This window comes from Rhinolophus sinicus, linkage group LG17 (assembly GCF_036562045.2).
Source record: "Rhinolophus sinicus isolate RSC01 linkage group LG17, ASM3656204v1, whole genome shotgun sequence".
Classification (NCBI taxonomy): Eukaryota; Metazoa; Chordata; class Mammalia; order Chiroptera; family Rhinolophidae; genus Rhinolophus; species Rhinolophus sinicus.
In genome coordinates, this window is record NC_133766.1 from 5,409,531 (window position 1) to 5,425,257 (window position 15,727).

General features: G+C 41.4%; 1 protein-coding gene across 8 annotated transcripts in view; it reads left to right on the plus strand.

Moving 5' to 3' along the window:
• Window positions 1–15,727, plus strand: part of DNM3 (dynamin 3) — a 388,315-nt gene that overhangs the window by 370,107 nt on the left and 2,481 nt on the right. For 4 of the 8 annotated variants that reach the window (XM_074322203.1, XM_074322204.1, XM_019715958.2 and 1 more), the window contains one exon: window positions 8,862–13,779. The exons of the other annotated variants lie outside the window; for them this stretch is intronic. In XM_074322203.1, coding sequence (XP_074178304.1) covers window positions 8,862–8,931 — 70 coding nt within the window. In that variant the 3' untranslated portion in view covers window positions 8,932–13,779. Of the gene's footprint in view, window positions 1–8,861; window positions 13,780–15,727 lie in introns of those variants that run through there. 8 annotated transcript variants of the gene reach the window in all.

Genomic DNA, 15,727 nt, shown 5'->3' on the forward strand with positions numbered 1-15,727 from the left:
TTCTAGCTGGGTTGGTCAGGCCAACAAGATGAGGTCATAATCAGAAGAAAACATTGTGGTTCTTTGGCCTCATCCATGTACATTATTCGAAACGGTTTTCCGTGAGGGGGAAGAGACCTGCTTTGAGACCCCCTTGGGCTAACATTCTGTAGGAGTGTGGAGAAACAAAACTGCAAATTTTTTTTATCCCTTTTGAGAACAATGGAAATGTAAATTATGTCTGCCTCTCTTTGCCTTGCCTTTCAGTGATGTTTACAGACAGACATATTAGAAATGAGAGCCTTTCGTTTGTAAACATTTTGGCTTTACTTTCTCCAAGTTCAGCCATCTTCTTAAGCACAGCTCTCCTGGCCATCACGGCAGTGTTTTCCTAAAAGTACACTTTGTGAACTCTTTCTCCAGGATGATGGCAGTTTTTGTAAGACAGATGCCTAAAAGACATATGGTTTTCATAGATTTTTCCGTCTAGACTACCTTTATTTAGTGACTTTCAGTCTTGAATTGGTCTAGTTAAAGTTTCTGTAGGAGCTTGTATAAAAATTTTAAATGTGGGGCATACCATTAAGGTGTAAAACAAAAAGTTGGACTTCTTATTGGCGAGACATTAAAAGGGATTGGTTGAAAATTTCCTTCAGGTTAAGTAATTCTGATCGTCCTGTATGCCCAAGCGTCCTTTCAGCTCCCACACGCTGCCCCAAATGGAAAGGCTTGCCCTACAAATCTGGTAGCTGTTAAATTCATATACTTCTCACTGTTTTCCTGAGTAAATTCTTTGTGTTGTAGTGTGTGTGTGTGTGTGTGTGTGTGTGTGTGTGTGCGCGCGCGCGCGCGCGCGCATGTCTTTCTGCAGACTTTTACATGGCCCCGGAGGGACATATGATGTCTTGCCCTTTTAGCACCAGTTGTTACAAACACAGCATTTCCCTCATTTTCAAAAAGCGCCCAACAAGCCACTGAGTAAAGGAGATGGAATATGTTTTTTGAATGCCTCCAACCACCAAGGAAAATTCCGTTTTAAAATGCGGTTTTTGAGCCAGTGTCAAAGATTCATTTAGAGACAACGTGACACTTTAAGAGGAAAATAATTACTTATGGACTTGCCCAGATATCGGCCTTTTGCTCCCTCTTTTGTAAGAGCTAACGCCACAGACCCAGCCCCAGTTCAGAGGCACCAGAACGCGGAGACCCGGGGAAGGGAGCAAATGGGGGCCGGCCAGTCTCTACCAGTATCATCACTTGGCTGCACGCTGAGCATTTAATTGGACTTAGTCACATATTTGTCCACTGACATGGCAGCTTGCAAGGCACACTGCCTCTGTTTTTCTCCGTTTGCGTTCAACTTGTTTTTGTTTTTGACCTTCGAGCTCTAAAGCATGTTAGAGCTCCTCCTGCTGGAATATCTTGTAATCGCGGGGCTTGTAATTAGTAAACGGTAGCTTTGTCTCCATTTCTGCCCCTTGGACTCCCATTAAGTGACTAGGAAAATATGACCTGGTGCGTTGAAAACTGGCCTTTTCAGTCACCGGGTCACATGGTCAGGCAGAGATGAGATGTTGGTGCCACATCCCTTTTCAGATTCCTCGCACTCTGTTTCTTTGTTTCAAAAATAGAAAGAATTGGAACGTTCACGTTTCCCTCAGTTATTTCTAATTCCATATTGGCAGCCCCTGAGGTAAGGCCCGGAGTCACATAGCCATGCCTGGAAGGTTCTTGCAGTCTCTCAGAAAGGGGCAAAAAGTCTTCCCACCTTTCCGCAGCGGAAAGGGAGGTTCTGGTTTTATAGAGAGATTCCACTGTTGCCTGGTGCCTCCCCACCCCTGCTGCTTTCTCTTTTCTCCCCATCTTGAGGTGACAAAGGAATGTGCATCTCAGAAGGGGAAGCTTGCCTCTCCCAGTAGCTCCTTCTTAGCACCTCCTTCCCAACCTCTCCTCCTTCCCCCAAAGGGGTTGGCTGACTGGGCCAACCCCTTCCCCTGATGCCTGGGTGGGAGTGAGGGGAAGGGCAGGGAGAAGAGGACAGAAGAAGATGCAGAGGGTTAGAAATAGTTTTACTCCCGCTACCATCAGTGGGACTAGGTTTCCACAGCATGTAAGTTCTTGGAGCTCTCTTTGGGGTTTTCTCACAATAGAGAAAAAGACAGAGAGAGAGAGAGAGGAGCGAGAAGGGAGGGAAGGAAGAAGAGACAGAGGGGGAAGGGAGGAGAGGAGGGAGGGAGGGGAAAAGGAAAAAAATTCCTCAGAAGGGACATTGCCTAACTTCGTTCCACAGCCTTGTGTGTGTAACTCCCTTTAAAAATCATATTCTTTCTCTCTGTGTAGTTTTCTCACTACTGCAGTCCTGCTGCCCTCTGCTCCTTTGCATTTCTTTTAGTCTTTTTCTCCACCCAGCTTATCTGTTGTCAGTGATGCTGTGCAGAGGCTAAAATATAAAACGTTAATCTTAAGAGTAATGTGCTTTTTAGGAATCGTATTTTAAGACAACCGAAAACCCTCCCGCTAAGTCATCTGTTTTATGACTTAGGACTTAGAGCAAAACAAGTAATTTTGACATTTGCAATAAAGAATAAGACAACACTTGCTTTCTCAAACTGACAGCACTTTTTCCAGCTTTCTTGCCTTCGCACAGACTATTTCCTATTCCTGGAATGCCAGTCCCCTCCACTTTCCCTGTTTTCTGGAAGGCCTTTCAACCCCCCCACCCCACCTCCTCCCAATTCCAGGCTAAGACTCCAGATGTCCCCCAGACTCCTGAGGCAGTGGGATCATGTCATAGCACCAAGCCCACTGTTGTCACTGTTTACTTTGCTCCCTCCCCATCTCAACTAGGAACTCCTGGGCAGTGACTACATTAATTTCGGTACCTCTACGTCTTAATGCAGAACCTAATACATACACAGGGCTTTTGGAGGGAATGAAGGAAAATGCCAAACGAGTCAACAGGCAGTACTTAATCAAAATTTATTTAGGAATCAGCCCGCTATTGAGTGTCCTTTCAGAAACAATGTAAACACAAACATTCTCTGTCTTGCTCTCTTCTATCCAAAACTTTGCCTGAGTGAATGCTATTATAAAATTCTTCTTACAAATCATCAACTGAGCAGAGTTCATGGGGGAAGAGCCTCTTTTAAATGCCTTGGTGCTATCGCCACAGATGTGGGCATTTTAGTGCCATCCCTGTGGGTCGGGTCCGAGTCCCATCTTTAAGATAATGTAAAGGAAGAGTGGGAAGGTAGGTGATATAGTACCATTTATCTCAGAGACTAATTTATACAGGATATTATGTGTTTGTATCATCAAGTACAAACGGTGGGCTGTTTTTTTCTCCTCATGTCCTTTTTCAAATTCCATTAATTGATTCATACTTTCCCAGTGACATATGTTAGAAAATCATGGGTTGATTTTCACAGGGGAAAGAAATGCTGGCTCTAATATGGAGCAGGAATCACATTAGAGAATTCCTTCCACCCTTTCAATGGGCTCCAAGTCCTATGTTCTTTCCAGCATCTACTGTAAACTATTCTTGGACCGTGTTGGGTCACTCTGTTACTAAAGCTGAAAAGGCCAAAAAAATGTGTTGGATAGCATCCTCTATAGTATTTTTCATAATACACCACAAAATACTATCTTCTATGTGGACAAAATCATGACTGCTAGGGCATTCTTCTGAACTTGTCCTTGTCTTTTGTCCATATGTAAAACCACCTGGGGAATAAAGGCTCCACATAGGGAGCAGAGCACAACAAGCACAGTGCTGACATTTAAAATACTGCATCCCAGAATCAGTCCTCGTAGAGGAAGCAGTCACAAGGGGAAGGCCTGCGCCCTGGCTCGCTGCCTTTCCTTTCCAGCTGGAGGTGGGCTCCTGTCTGATCTGTGCTTGGGTATAGCCACTCACTCATGTTCTTTGCACTACGAGTTGGCACACTGCCCCCTGCAGGTGCTGTGGAAAGCTGCAAGCAGGACGCGGGATAATCTCAGTTCATAGGAAATTCACATTGTTCTTCCGATGACAAACTAGGTGTTAATATCCATGCCTCAAACTTTGAAAAATGATCCAAGGAGTAAGGAATTCAGGAGGGTTGTGCAGAAGCAAGATTTCGGTCCCGGGGAGGGAGATGGCTGTGGAGACCCCCTAACCCAGCTGGCTGGTGCCACCAGAGGCCATCATTGTCTGGAGCTGCTCACGATTTTCGAAAACTCAGCGGCGCTTTTTGTTTTTGTCCGCTTTTGTTTTCTAAGAAATTTGCCAGATGTAGCCAAAAGAAAGGAGGTGTCTTATTTCTTGTGGTTTAGTAGACAAAACCCTTTTCTTTTTTTTTTTTTTGGGGGGGGGACCTGTTTCATCAGTAAGATAAAAAAGTTGGGCAAGTTGATATCAGATTCTCATGGATCCTAGAAACCTGAGACGTGTAACACTCCCTGGATGCTAAGTGTAAATATATGCAAATTTAATTTTTGAACGAGGTATACTTTAAAACTTCAACTATATTTAATGAGTAGAACTTGTGTTATTTAAAAAGCCTATTGCATATCCTTTTGTATGCAAATAACTACCCTCTTAGGCAGATATCTTCCCTCTAGAAGTGTCAATCTGTACATCTTTTTTTTGTAGGTTTTTTTTTTTTTGCTTTTTCATCTGGGTCCACCCAGCTAATTAGGCTGGACTCGAAACCATATGCTCTCCAAAAATGAGAATCTGTAGTACACATTAGACATGCTTGCTTTCTGTGCTTACTGCCACTCTCATAAGCCAACAGGCTTCCCCAAGCAAGTGGTTAGTCCGGTGATGACTAACCAGAAAACTACTGTAGTATAGTATTCTGGTCTTTGCAACATAAACCTAACGCTGATTTGACCCATACTTAAGTCTAATTCCCAAAGTTATCAAGGTCTTTCTACAACCATGTCTTCATCCTTCCTAAGATCTTTTTCCCCCAGCACTTTCTCTTACTACTTGTACTTCACCTGGCAAGTGAATTGAACTGCTAATAAAGCAAGGTCGGAATTACATATTATGGCTTAGAACAGTGGTGTCAAAGCCTCGTCCCAGGACTAACCATGTCAGCGCCATCTGGGACTATGCTAGAAATGTCCCACCCCATTAGAAACTCTGTGTGGGACCCAGAAACCTGCTTTAACAAGCCCTCTGGGGAACTCAGGCGCCCCGTCCAGTTGACGAACACTTTGCCTTGGGACATGCCAGTGTAACTAACTGCTGAAAGGAAGAACCCTGGAGTGGCAGTCAGGAGACCTGGGTTTGAGCATGGGAGGAGGAGGACAGCGAGCTACACAGCCCCAGTCAGGCTCAGGCATTTACCCGTCGGATAGTTCCCACTTCCCATCCTGAGGGCGGGGCAGAAAGACCCAGCCATCCGTCCTCAGGGAGGAGCTCTCAGGAAGCAAGAAGCCAGAGGGAAGGTGCTTTCCACCTCAGCCCGTGTGCTGATGTACCGAAACAGTTTCCCCCTCGACCCTCTCCCAACTCCTGCCAAGATGGGCCTCATCTGGAACAGTCAGAACCAGCCAACCCACTGGAGAGCAGATAAAATGTCAGTGCCTCCCTTCTTAGAGGACAGTCCAAAGAGACAATAAGAAAATCATGCATTCTTCTCTCTTATCAGTGCAGCCAGTTTCTCCCCTCAACGCCACCCACCCTGGGTGAGCATTTGACTTTCTTTCAAAATTTGTCATTGTCCAAAATACTGTAAACAGCCTGTCACTGCAGCTACAAATGTGACTTCCAGTATTACATCTTTCCCTCTGATTTGGAAGCAGAAACATGGCTCTTGTATCGTAACCATAAACCGCCCACACACAACACAGTGTTTCAATAAACACTAAGTGATGCAAGGCGCCCCGTTTCAATGTAATGGGTTCCTTAATGAAACCCACCACTAAAACAAAGCAACTAAGGAAAACTTGGTACAAAACAAATAACTTCACTTGGCCCAAAACAAACTGTCTTATGAGGTGATTGTCTTTGGAAACTCTTTGAATGGTTAGGAACCGGACCAATGAAATGAACCTTAACGGTAAACCTTGAACGTTTTTCTGGCATTGAAGTTGGCAACAGCTTAGCAATACTTATGAAGAAAATTCGTGCTGAACATCTTAAAGCTCCTCTCGAATTGCTTTCTGGTGGAATTTTATACACAGATTATTGGGGGCTTATTGAAACGTTTAAATGATGTTCCTTTCTTCCAGAAGGGTCAGAGGGCTCTTTAAGATTTTTGAATTACTAAATACATAGATGGGTCCCTTTCCCCTGAACCTGGGCGTATTTTAAAGATGTCATCATTATTTTTGAGAGGACGTGATAGAAATCTTATCTTTCATTCTTTCAATCATGAATTCGCCACCCAGACATGCAGTGCCTGGGACTCAAAGGAAGGCCCTTAAAGAACTCATCGTGGATAGATTCTCTGATTAGTTTATTTGAAGAAAAAAAAAATGCTGTGAGCCAAAGAGCATGCTAAGTTCAGCGGTGAACAAGACAAATAAAAGATACGGCCCGCAGCACTCGGTTCTGGTCTCCTGCCCTCCTTCTTCCCGCACTTGCCATCCCCCTTGTCCTTCTCTTGGCCGGTCGGCATGGTCCCAGGATTGGGGAGGAGATGGATGAGAAGTTATGTGCAGTCAGAGTATTTGAGTCTTTCTATTCCCCACCATTGAACTTTTCCCATCAATCCTCGTCACTTAGTCTTCGGTTTCTTTAACCTCATTAGAGACCTGCATTCTCTTACAACTTTCCAGTTTTATATGCCACAGTTAAAAGCATATCTGCCCCTGCTTTGATCACATGATTGTATTTTCAAGCTCCCACTGTAGTTTTGTGGTTTGGTTGGTTGGTTGGTTGCTTGTTTTGCCGTTGCAGTGATTTACTAACAAATAACCTTTGTATCATGGAAAGCTCAGTGGATATCACAAGCATTTATGAGTTGCTTCTTCCAGGAGTAACTTGCATGTATTCAGTCAGCAAATGTTCAGTGGCTGAATGACAAGCACCGAGAGGCAGACACTGCAGGGACGTGAAGATGAGAAAGACACAGCCCATTTCTAATCGGGAGAGAAACATATAAATCTAGTGTGATATTACTAATAAGAGTTATGTTGACGTGCTATAGAAGCAACTGTGTCAACGTAGAGGAAGGGAGATCAGAGAAGACTTCCCCAAGGTGAGTCTTGAAGGGTGAAGAACAGTTTCAAAAGGCACTGAATGTCACACCATGCTAAACACTGTATGAAACACGCTAAGTGGACATGACCTCTGGCCTCTAGAATCTTTACATCAAAGGAGAAAATAATAATGCCAGTCGGTTCAAGAATCAGAACATAAGTTAAATAAATATGGCCGTTTTAAATGAAAATGAGCAATATGTTAGTGAAGGGGGGGGGGGCGTTTTTTTGCATAGTCACAAGTCAAAAGGGATTATGGGAGGATTTTTCCCAGCAGGGAATGGTGAAAACATTTCAGGTGGTCCCAGTAGCCAGTAACCTTTCTTCGGAAAGAGGATTTGTGTACTCAAACAGCTAGTATTGACTGGTTGAGTTTTGTTTACAGTGCCTATAAAGTATCTCTAATTACACTTTCAAAAATTGAATACTTGCTTAATAATAAGACTAGTATAAAATGCTGAATTGGAACGCAACTTCCTCTAATGCCACATAGACATTTTTTTAGCGGCAAGAGGCAAAAGAAACTACTAATATCAATGAGTTTGTGCCCAAGTGGTTCGTATTTTTACCATCAATCAGCAATATCTCTTCTGCTTTGATTTTTCCTTGACCATCTAACTTTATTTCATAGCTTTGTGATTTTTTAAAAAAACATTTCATGATTGTTTTAACTTTTCTAACTTCCGTTCTTCGTACCTGAGAAAGGACATTTGATTTGATCAATTTAGTGTTTCCAACCCAGAAGAAAATTCCCCTTCATGACTGTAATTCCAGAAGGGATCTTCCTGAAAAAGTCAATGACAGAGCTTCATCAAGAAGAAAGGTTTGGATTTGTAGAATTTGTTGAATTTTGTTGATTATAAAAATTTACTCCCCAAACTCAGGTACACACACAAAAAGTTGTTAATACATTTAGGAAATAAAAGTGGAAGTTCAGGGAATAAAGAATATTACTTGGTCAAGTTGAGATTCTCAGGTACAGTAGTATTCCATTATCCTGAGTGTGTTTATTCAGCACCCTCAGCTATCAGAAACACAATTACCAACCAGAAAGTGAGCAGCCTACTACTAATTATAAAACTTTTAGGTACTCACCCTGAGCCTAATTGTAGAGAACTCTAAAAACCTTAGTTCTCTGGTTTTCTAGGGCCCTGCAAATTGGAAGTAAAATACAGAGAAAATTGGAAACAAAATACAGAACAAATTAGAGAAAGCCACTGCTAGGGTCAGTGAGAAGTGATAATTAACATCCTGACAGGGAGAAAAAGAGGATCACATAAAGGGAAATAATTCAAACCTCATCATCTTCTGAGGCCTAATACACCTTATTAGTTCCCAGAGTAGCTACAACAGTACAGCTCATGCTACGTGATCATACTCCACTGGCTGAGAAATGCACGGTGTTCTTCAGATGGCTTTTCAGTGATTTAATATTTGTATTAGTATTGGGAGGGGTGACTTCCATTTTGAGAAAGATCTGTGTATGAGAAAAACACCTCATTTTTGTTTTAAAACATGCTAGGTGAATGGAAGATGACAGCGTTAAAACTATTGCAGATGGCAACCCCTCCTGTTGGCTGGCTGTGCATGAGCATGTGGGTGACGGCTCTTTCTCTGTGTCTTTGGTTCAGCCTTCTGTTAGGTAGTCTACCTGTTTCTTTACCTTTCTCTTTCTCTCTTTCTAGCCGGAGACCACCCCCATCACCAACTCGTCCCACCATAATCCGTCCACTAGAATCCTCCCTGTTAGACTAAACGAAGTATCTGGCGTGGCAATTAATTACTAATGAATTATGCGAACGCAACATATTTGGTAACCATTGCAGTAACTCATGAGTAGTCGCCCGTGTGGACACCAGTAGGCAAGTAACCAGTTTTACTAACGCATTTGTCACTCATCTTCATTGCTCATGGTCTGTCAGACCTTTGGGGTTTGACTCTTGAAAACTGCTGACCCTTCGAGGTTTTATCTGTTGTACTGACCAAGGTAGGTGTGTACAGCAGCCTTATACTTTGGGGACCATTTGCCCTTCCTGGCATACATTTTAAATTGCTTTGGACAAGTTTCCCAGGTTACTGACCCGATAGATGGCCCATTAACTATGACGCTTAAGAAATAGGCGATGGTGGGCGAAAACCTCAGCCATACCCACTTCTTTTCCCACATTCCGTCGTGGCTGACAAAATGATGTTTCTGCCTACTCCATTATGACCCATTTAGATCCTCTTTTCTTCCTCTATTTCATAAGGCTGCTTAGGAAGTCATTTTTTTAAAATTAGGATTCCTTAAGACTAAAACTTTTCCAGAAGAGCAAGGTGGTTTGCCAAGGAAAAGTTAACGCATTGCTTGCTCTAGAGAGCTTCTCCGCGTTGCCAGTGTGTTTTGCTTCGTGCTGGAAGCATCTTCAACAGCCCATTAGAGCTTGTTTTCTGGTCTTTGGTCAGTAGATTTGGCTAGTTAGTTTCAAAACTCAAGGAAGAAGCAAAATATCTCACCTGGAGAAGTCTCTGGAAAAATATAATTTCTTTATTCACTTATATACTCACCTCCTTATAGGTTACAGTGAAGGCTGACGTGGAAATTACTTACTTTTTCAGACTGGTTTAATTTTAGGCATGGCTAACTATACTTTGACACTAACCCCAGTTTATTTATCTACTTGGTTGGTTGGAGCAAAAATATTTCTTTCTTTCCCTGCTAGTATGTAATTCCTTCGTGCAAAAATGTGCCCTACCTTTCAAACAGGTGTAAAGTAACGTTCTATCCATCCTAGGCTTTCTTAATAAATCTTGAGCCTTACTGATGGGATAGCCATATTTAAAACATGGGGCCAGGAATGGAAAGGAAAGTCATGTAGTTAGAGATGCCATAGTTTAGGGGCAGAGTTCACACTTTTATAGTCGTACAACTTCAGAGTCTCTACCAGGTCATTCCAGAAAATGGTTATTAAGACACTGAAATCTAAAGGAAATTGGCAAATTCTAACATTTCCAAAATTTGCAAGAGCCACTTAGCCTGGGGGTTAATAGTTCAGTCTCAAGGCTGAATTTTAGACTACCTGGGACCCGATGATTAGCATGTAGGAAACAGCCAGAAGCCAGCTGGGATTTTGTCTGCTAACTGTTCCCAGACAGCAGACCAAGTATTCACGGAGGAGCGGCGTCCCATGACACTATTTCATATTCTGCAGAAGTAAATCAGGTTTCACCAACTGAAATGTCTCCCTTTGAAAGCAGCAAACATGATTTGTATGTTAACTTAACTTTAATTTCCTGTGTAGTTTATACCCAAAACAGACACCCATAAAGTATGAAGTAAAAACTTTCAACCATTATTAAAAAAGAGAACTTGCCAAGTTGAATGGCATTGTTTTGAACTTATGCTAAAGGGTTACAGCTAGCCTACTTAGGCAAAAATCAGAGAATGCAAGATTCACAAATGGGCCATTTCAACCATAAGTTACAAGTGATTGTGTAAAGAACACCATCCTAAATCTTCTCAGATCTTATTTTTTCTCATTGGAAAAAGAAATTAACTCTTTGTGAATGGAACAGACATGCGAGAAACATACTGTATTTTAAAAATATTGTCGCAGCTAAATGGAAATATGTTAAGTAAACATCCATAGTAAAATAAATAATTGACAGCGAGATCTTTCCATAAAATCCCTCCTTATATGAGTCCCTTTGCTTCTTCCTTTGAGTTCTCTAAAATAGGCAGCTAACAGATTATATACTTCAGAGTTTGGCTTTGTGCTATATGTGGTTTTGCGTTTTGCTGTATTTCAAAAATTTCCTTTTGTTGAAGGAAAATATTGTGGACAACCGCTGGTGTGTTTTTAGATCAGCACAAACCATGTCAAAGAAAATTGGGGATTTTTTTTTTTTTTAAGTTCCTTTCCACTGATCTCGTGTGGTCGTAAACAATGGCATTTGTCATCTTTGGTTTTTGCTCTCAAACTATAATCCCACAGTTTTACTGTCCCAATCGTTTCTCCTTGTGGGTACGTTTTTGTTCTAGTTCACGTGTACATTATTTCTAATAGAACCCAGCCTCCCCAGGAATTTCAGCAGCCATGTTGGAGAATATATTCAGTTTGCTGCACTACTGTGTCACATGGTTGCTATTAATCCCATTTCCCGAAGGGTTTGCATCCTTTTGCACCAAGTAGATGTCAGTGTGAATGAGGTGGGATGTCCTAGGATGTGCCCCGTTTGAAGTGCAGCACTCAGATCAGGCCTTCAGATGGGAATGTTGCCGAATTAGTGTTTTAAGTGTTTCCCATCCCACTTCAGCTCCTTTGTGTGACTTCCTGCTAACTCTGATGTTATCCACTCAATCGACGTAGCATCACGTCTAGTATAACAAAATTAAACATACAGTGTTTCAGGATTTGGAAAAATAAACTGTATATGTTTATTTGATGGGTAATTCTATTTTATTATCACATGCTAAATCTTGCATGCTTATTGACTAACTGGAATAACCATTTACTCAGTTGTGGACAGATTATTGAAATAGTATTGATTTAGAACAGATATGCTGCATTTTCAGAAATCATGTACCAAGAGTATTCTCCTGAGTATTGCTTTTAGCTGTGTTTTGTAACATAGAAGAGCATAGGGTCTGTTTATAAGCAAATTGCTTGTGTTCAGATACAAACTCGTTCTATTCCAACACATTATAATGAAACCAGTTCCTGTGATATAACTGTAAGCCTTCTGAATTTAGAATTTAAAAAGTAGTCACATAGGTTAATTTTATGACTTTGAGTATAAACTGTAGCCATAATTCTCAAATACGAAGTGGGACCTAATACCAGTATGTGATAACTGTTGATCTTTTCTGTCTACAAACACGTTTTCTACGCATGTGTCTGTATGTATACAGTATATGAAAAGTCAATTCGTTTCTGTAAGTATATGTATTTTGTGCCCCCTTGGGTAAGTTTGTTTAAAAGTGCTTTTTAAAGTGCCATAAGCATGAGTGTGATGGTACGTGCATTGTACATATATGTATATGTGTGGGTGTAAATACTTACGTATACATGTTCTTTGTGTGTGGGGGGGAGTATGAATCTATTTTTTAAACTGTGCTCATCCAAGAGGGAGCTTTGGAGAATCTGCTATAATACGTGATAACAGTGGTCCATTTCTCGTAAAATACATGAGGTACACAAAATTTTCTCCAGATTGTATTCATTCTGAGAGGCACAAAGCTTAGTGTTACCATGACAACATGGTAGAATAACATCCACATGCATTTGTCTCTAAATGCACAGCTGCTGTCTAAGAAGAAACTACTTTTGCCAGTGTATTCCAATAAGAAGCATTAAGATCTGGAAACCTACCTTTAAGAGTCCTGATGAGAATGATAAATTATTCTTGGATTGCTGAGAATTCTTGGATTAGTTAAAAAGCTATGTTGGTCTACATGATCATATTTTCTCTATAGTAAATGTCAAAAAATAAAGTAGAGGGATACAGCAATATAATAGAAGAAGTGGATGTATCTGAGAGAATTTGCTAAACATGCAGGGGAGAAGTTACTTAATATCTCAGAGGTAGGTGAATTATCCTCTTTTTCAGGTAAACATTTCTTATTTGGCAAACAATATGATTATTTGAAATTAATAGGAATCTCCTTAACATTGAGAATAAAGCCTAAATAGTAGGTCTCTGAACTGTGGAACTCAATGAAAGAAGATAATATATGAGACTCCAGCCGTGAGTTTCGTATCATTTCACCAAGAGGACTGCTAGCTGTGAGCTCAAAGTTTAATGTGAATGACGCTAACTGATTGCTGAGAAACAAATATTACTTCACAAGATTACCCAGTCCTTTTTGAAAAGTTCAAATATGTCTTCTAGAAAACCTGAAGTCATCCTGTCTAGTTGGTATGTTTAAAACTGTGTGGTGCTCTGTACTGTGAAGTTTAAGAATATTTTGAAGCATATATAGTATTTGCATTGCTATTTGTATATGTGTGTAAGAATGTGTGAGAATAAGAAAGAGGAAACTCATACTGGTATGTTGGTGACACTTCTCACCTCTCTGGTCTGGGGTTTCACGCATGGCTCAACTCAAGGCGTTCATATTTTTTTATTTTTACCCATGAACCCCTCAAACTTTTCTTATTATGTAATGTTTAACATTATTACAGAGACTATTCTGTCTGACCTCTTGCATTGTCTGCTACTAATTTGATAAAAATTGTTCCTGCCAACCAGAAATTCCACCATTACTTGATTTGTGTTTAATTTCAGATGTACAGCCTTTGTTTTGCTTGCTTGCCTATGATTATTTTCAATCCCTTCTCTTAATCAAACTCTTCTTTTGCTTTTTTTTTTTTTATGAAGAAGCAGTGTACAGAAGCAAAATCTTGTCTTCTCTGTTGATTCTTTAATTAATTTGAGCCAGAATACTTTCCACTGTCTTCTTGGCACTGAGATTTCTTAATGCTGGTATATGGATGGACTCTGTGAATGGACTTTTCGAAGCCAGTTCCAAAAGCCTGTATCATTCTTGAAGGTCACATGTACCTGTTGTGAAAGTGTGAAGCTGTATTTCTGAACCTGAAATAAACGATGCTTCTTGAAGGACTTCCTCCTTCCTCAGTCTTGTATCTATTTGAGCCGTGTCTCTGCACATCAGTAAGACCTGAGACTTCTCAATAGAACTCTTTAGATCAAATTGGCTCAGCATTACCAACATGGAGAATGATAGCATTTGGCATGACTGTCATTAATTTGGGGAAGAATGAGAATTTTAAAGGGAGCAAATTGGAAAATCAAAGACAGGAGAGTCTGAGACCTTTTATTGCTGATTTGAAGTCCAGGGTGGGTTCAGGAAGGACCCAAACCATAGACAGCTGAAGAGTGTGATGTGACACTTGCCAAGAGTCACCGTGACAATTTGCTATTGAAAAGGAATGTTCATAGAAGGAGGAAGAAGGCTTTGCCCTAATGTTAGGCCCACGGAAGGTATTTCTTACAGAAAATAATTGAGTTCCTGACTCAACAGTTGGCCGCCATTGTTTACTCTTTGGGCGTTAAGGGGAGAAGTTACCCCACTATTAAGAGAATGGAATAGCGTTCAGTAGTTACACACATCCTTGTCCTAACTGCATTTCCAGAGAACAAAGAAAGAATCTTCCTTAAGAGATTTGAGGCCTGGTCCCTTACTGTGTGTCATCCCTGATTGTGCCGCCCAAAAGCAGAAGACAAGAAGGGAACGGGAGGAGAGAAATGTTGGTTTACTTTCCATTTCTGCTCATTGTACAAAGATGAATTGGAAAGACTTGTGTTCAGTCACGCTTTCCTGTTGTACTCTCTCATATCTATGCATCTTCCATGAGAGGAGCCAGTAATGTCTTCAAAGGAAGCTTTTTACTGGAAGAGTCAGGCTGAGTAGCAAGCTGTGCGCTTGTGTTGCACGTCATGTGGGTGAGGGTGTGCCTTCCTGCGTAATTCTATATTCAGAATAGTTGTGAATGAAAATTACCCAAATCAAAGGGACCTTATTGTAACTATTGGGCGAATTTCCATTTGTGTTTTTAAAATAGTCCTGGCATCCGCGTCAATATCTGCTTGATTCGTTTTCAAAATTCTTGTTGTCCCGCTGGGATCTGTAAATTTAGTTCTGAGACCCATCCCTGGCATTTGGGTTAGATGGCTGTCATCCCCTACTTCCCAGAGCCTCAGCACACACCTGGCATTGCCACTTTTCAGACCATTTGTTGGTGTCCTTTCACATTGTGGCAGCCTCATGATTAGAAGCTGTCAGTTACAGAAGCTTTGCTCTCAGGTTGCATTGTGAGTCTCTGAGAGAGGGTTGGTGTCTACCTATTCCTCAGACTCACCTGGCATCTATGCTTTGTTCACACAGCATCTCACAGGACTCATGTAATGAGGTGTGTGCTTCACCAAACACAGTGTCGGTTAGGCCAGAGGGAGAATCCCAGTACAGACTGTCACTCATGGTGACAGTTGCATGATCAAATCAACTGTAAGCAACCAGAGTGCCCAGCTTGGGACAGTCCTCCTGGAGCTCTGGTGCTTTGTCACCGGTGTCCGAAACTGAAGCAGGAAGGAAGGTCGCATAGGAACAGGAGGCATAAAAGCAGATTAAAGGAGGATCCAGGTCATTTTCAATGTTACTTTTTCTCTCTCGCTCTCCAAGGAAGAGCTCCTTGAAATGAATTGCATGACCCCATTTTATCCCTGTAAAGGAAGCGATCAGGTTGATTTCAAATTAAGACTCATCTGGGAAGAATTGAGAAGCATGCCCGATCTTACTGCCTTTCTTGTCTCACTTTCCCAAGCCGTCAGGCTCACCCCGTGCTATGGGGTATTAAGTTACCTAAACGACGGGCAAAGGAAGCAAGCAGAGAATGTTTGGGGAGAGTAACAGAAAAGAAAGAAGGTTATAAATAAGACCTTCCCAAGGACCTTGCCAGAGGAATGTCACCCTAGGACCAGATTGCAGCATTGAGGTGGATCTAAGAGAATGGGAATGATTCATCATTCTTATCAATATTCCAGTCTTTTC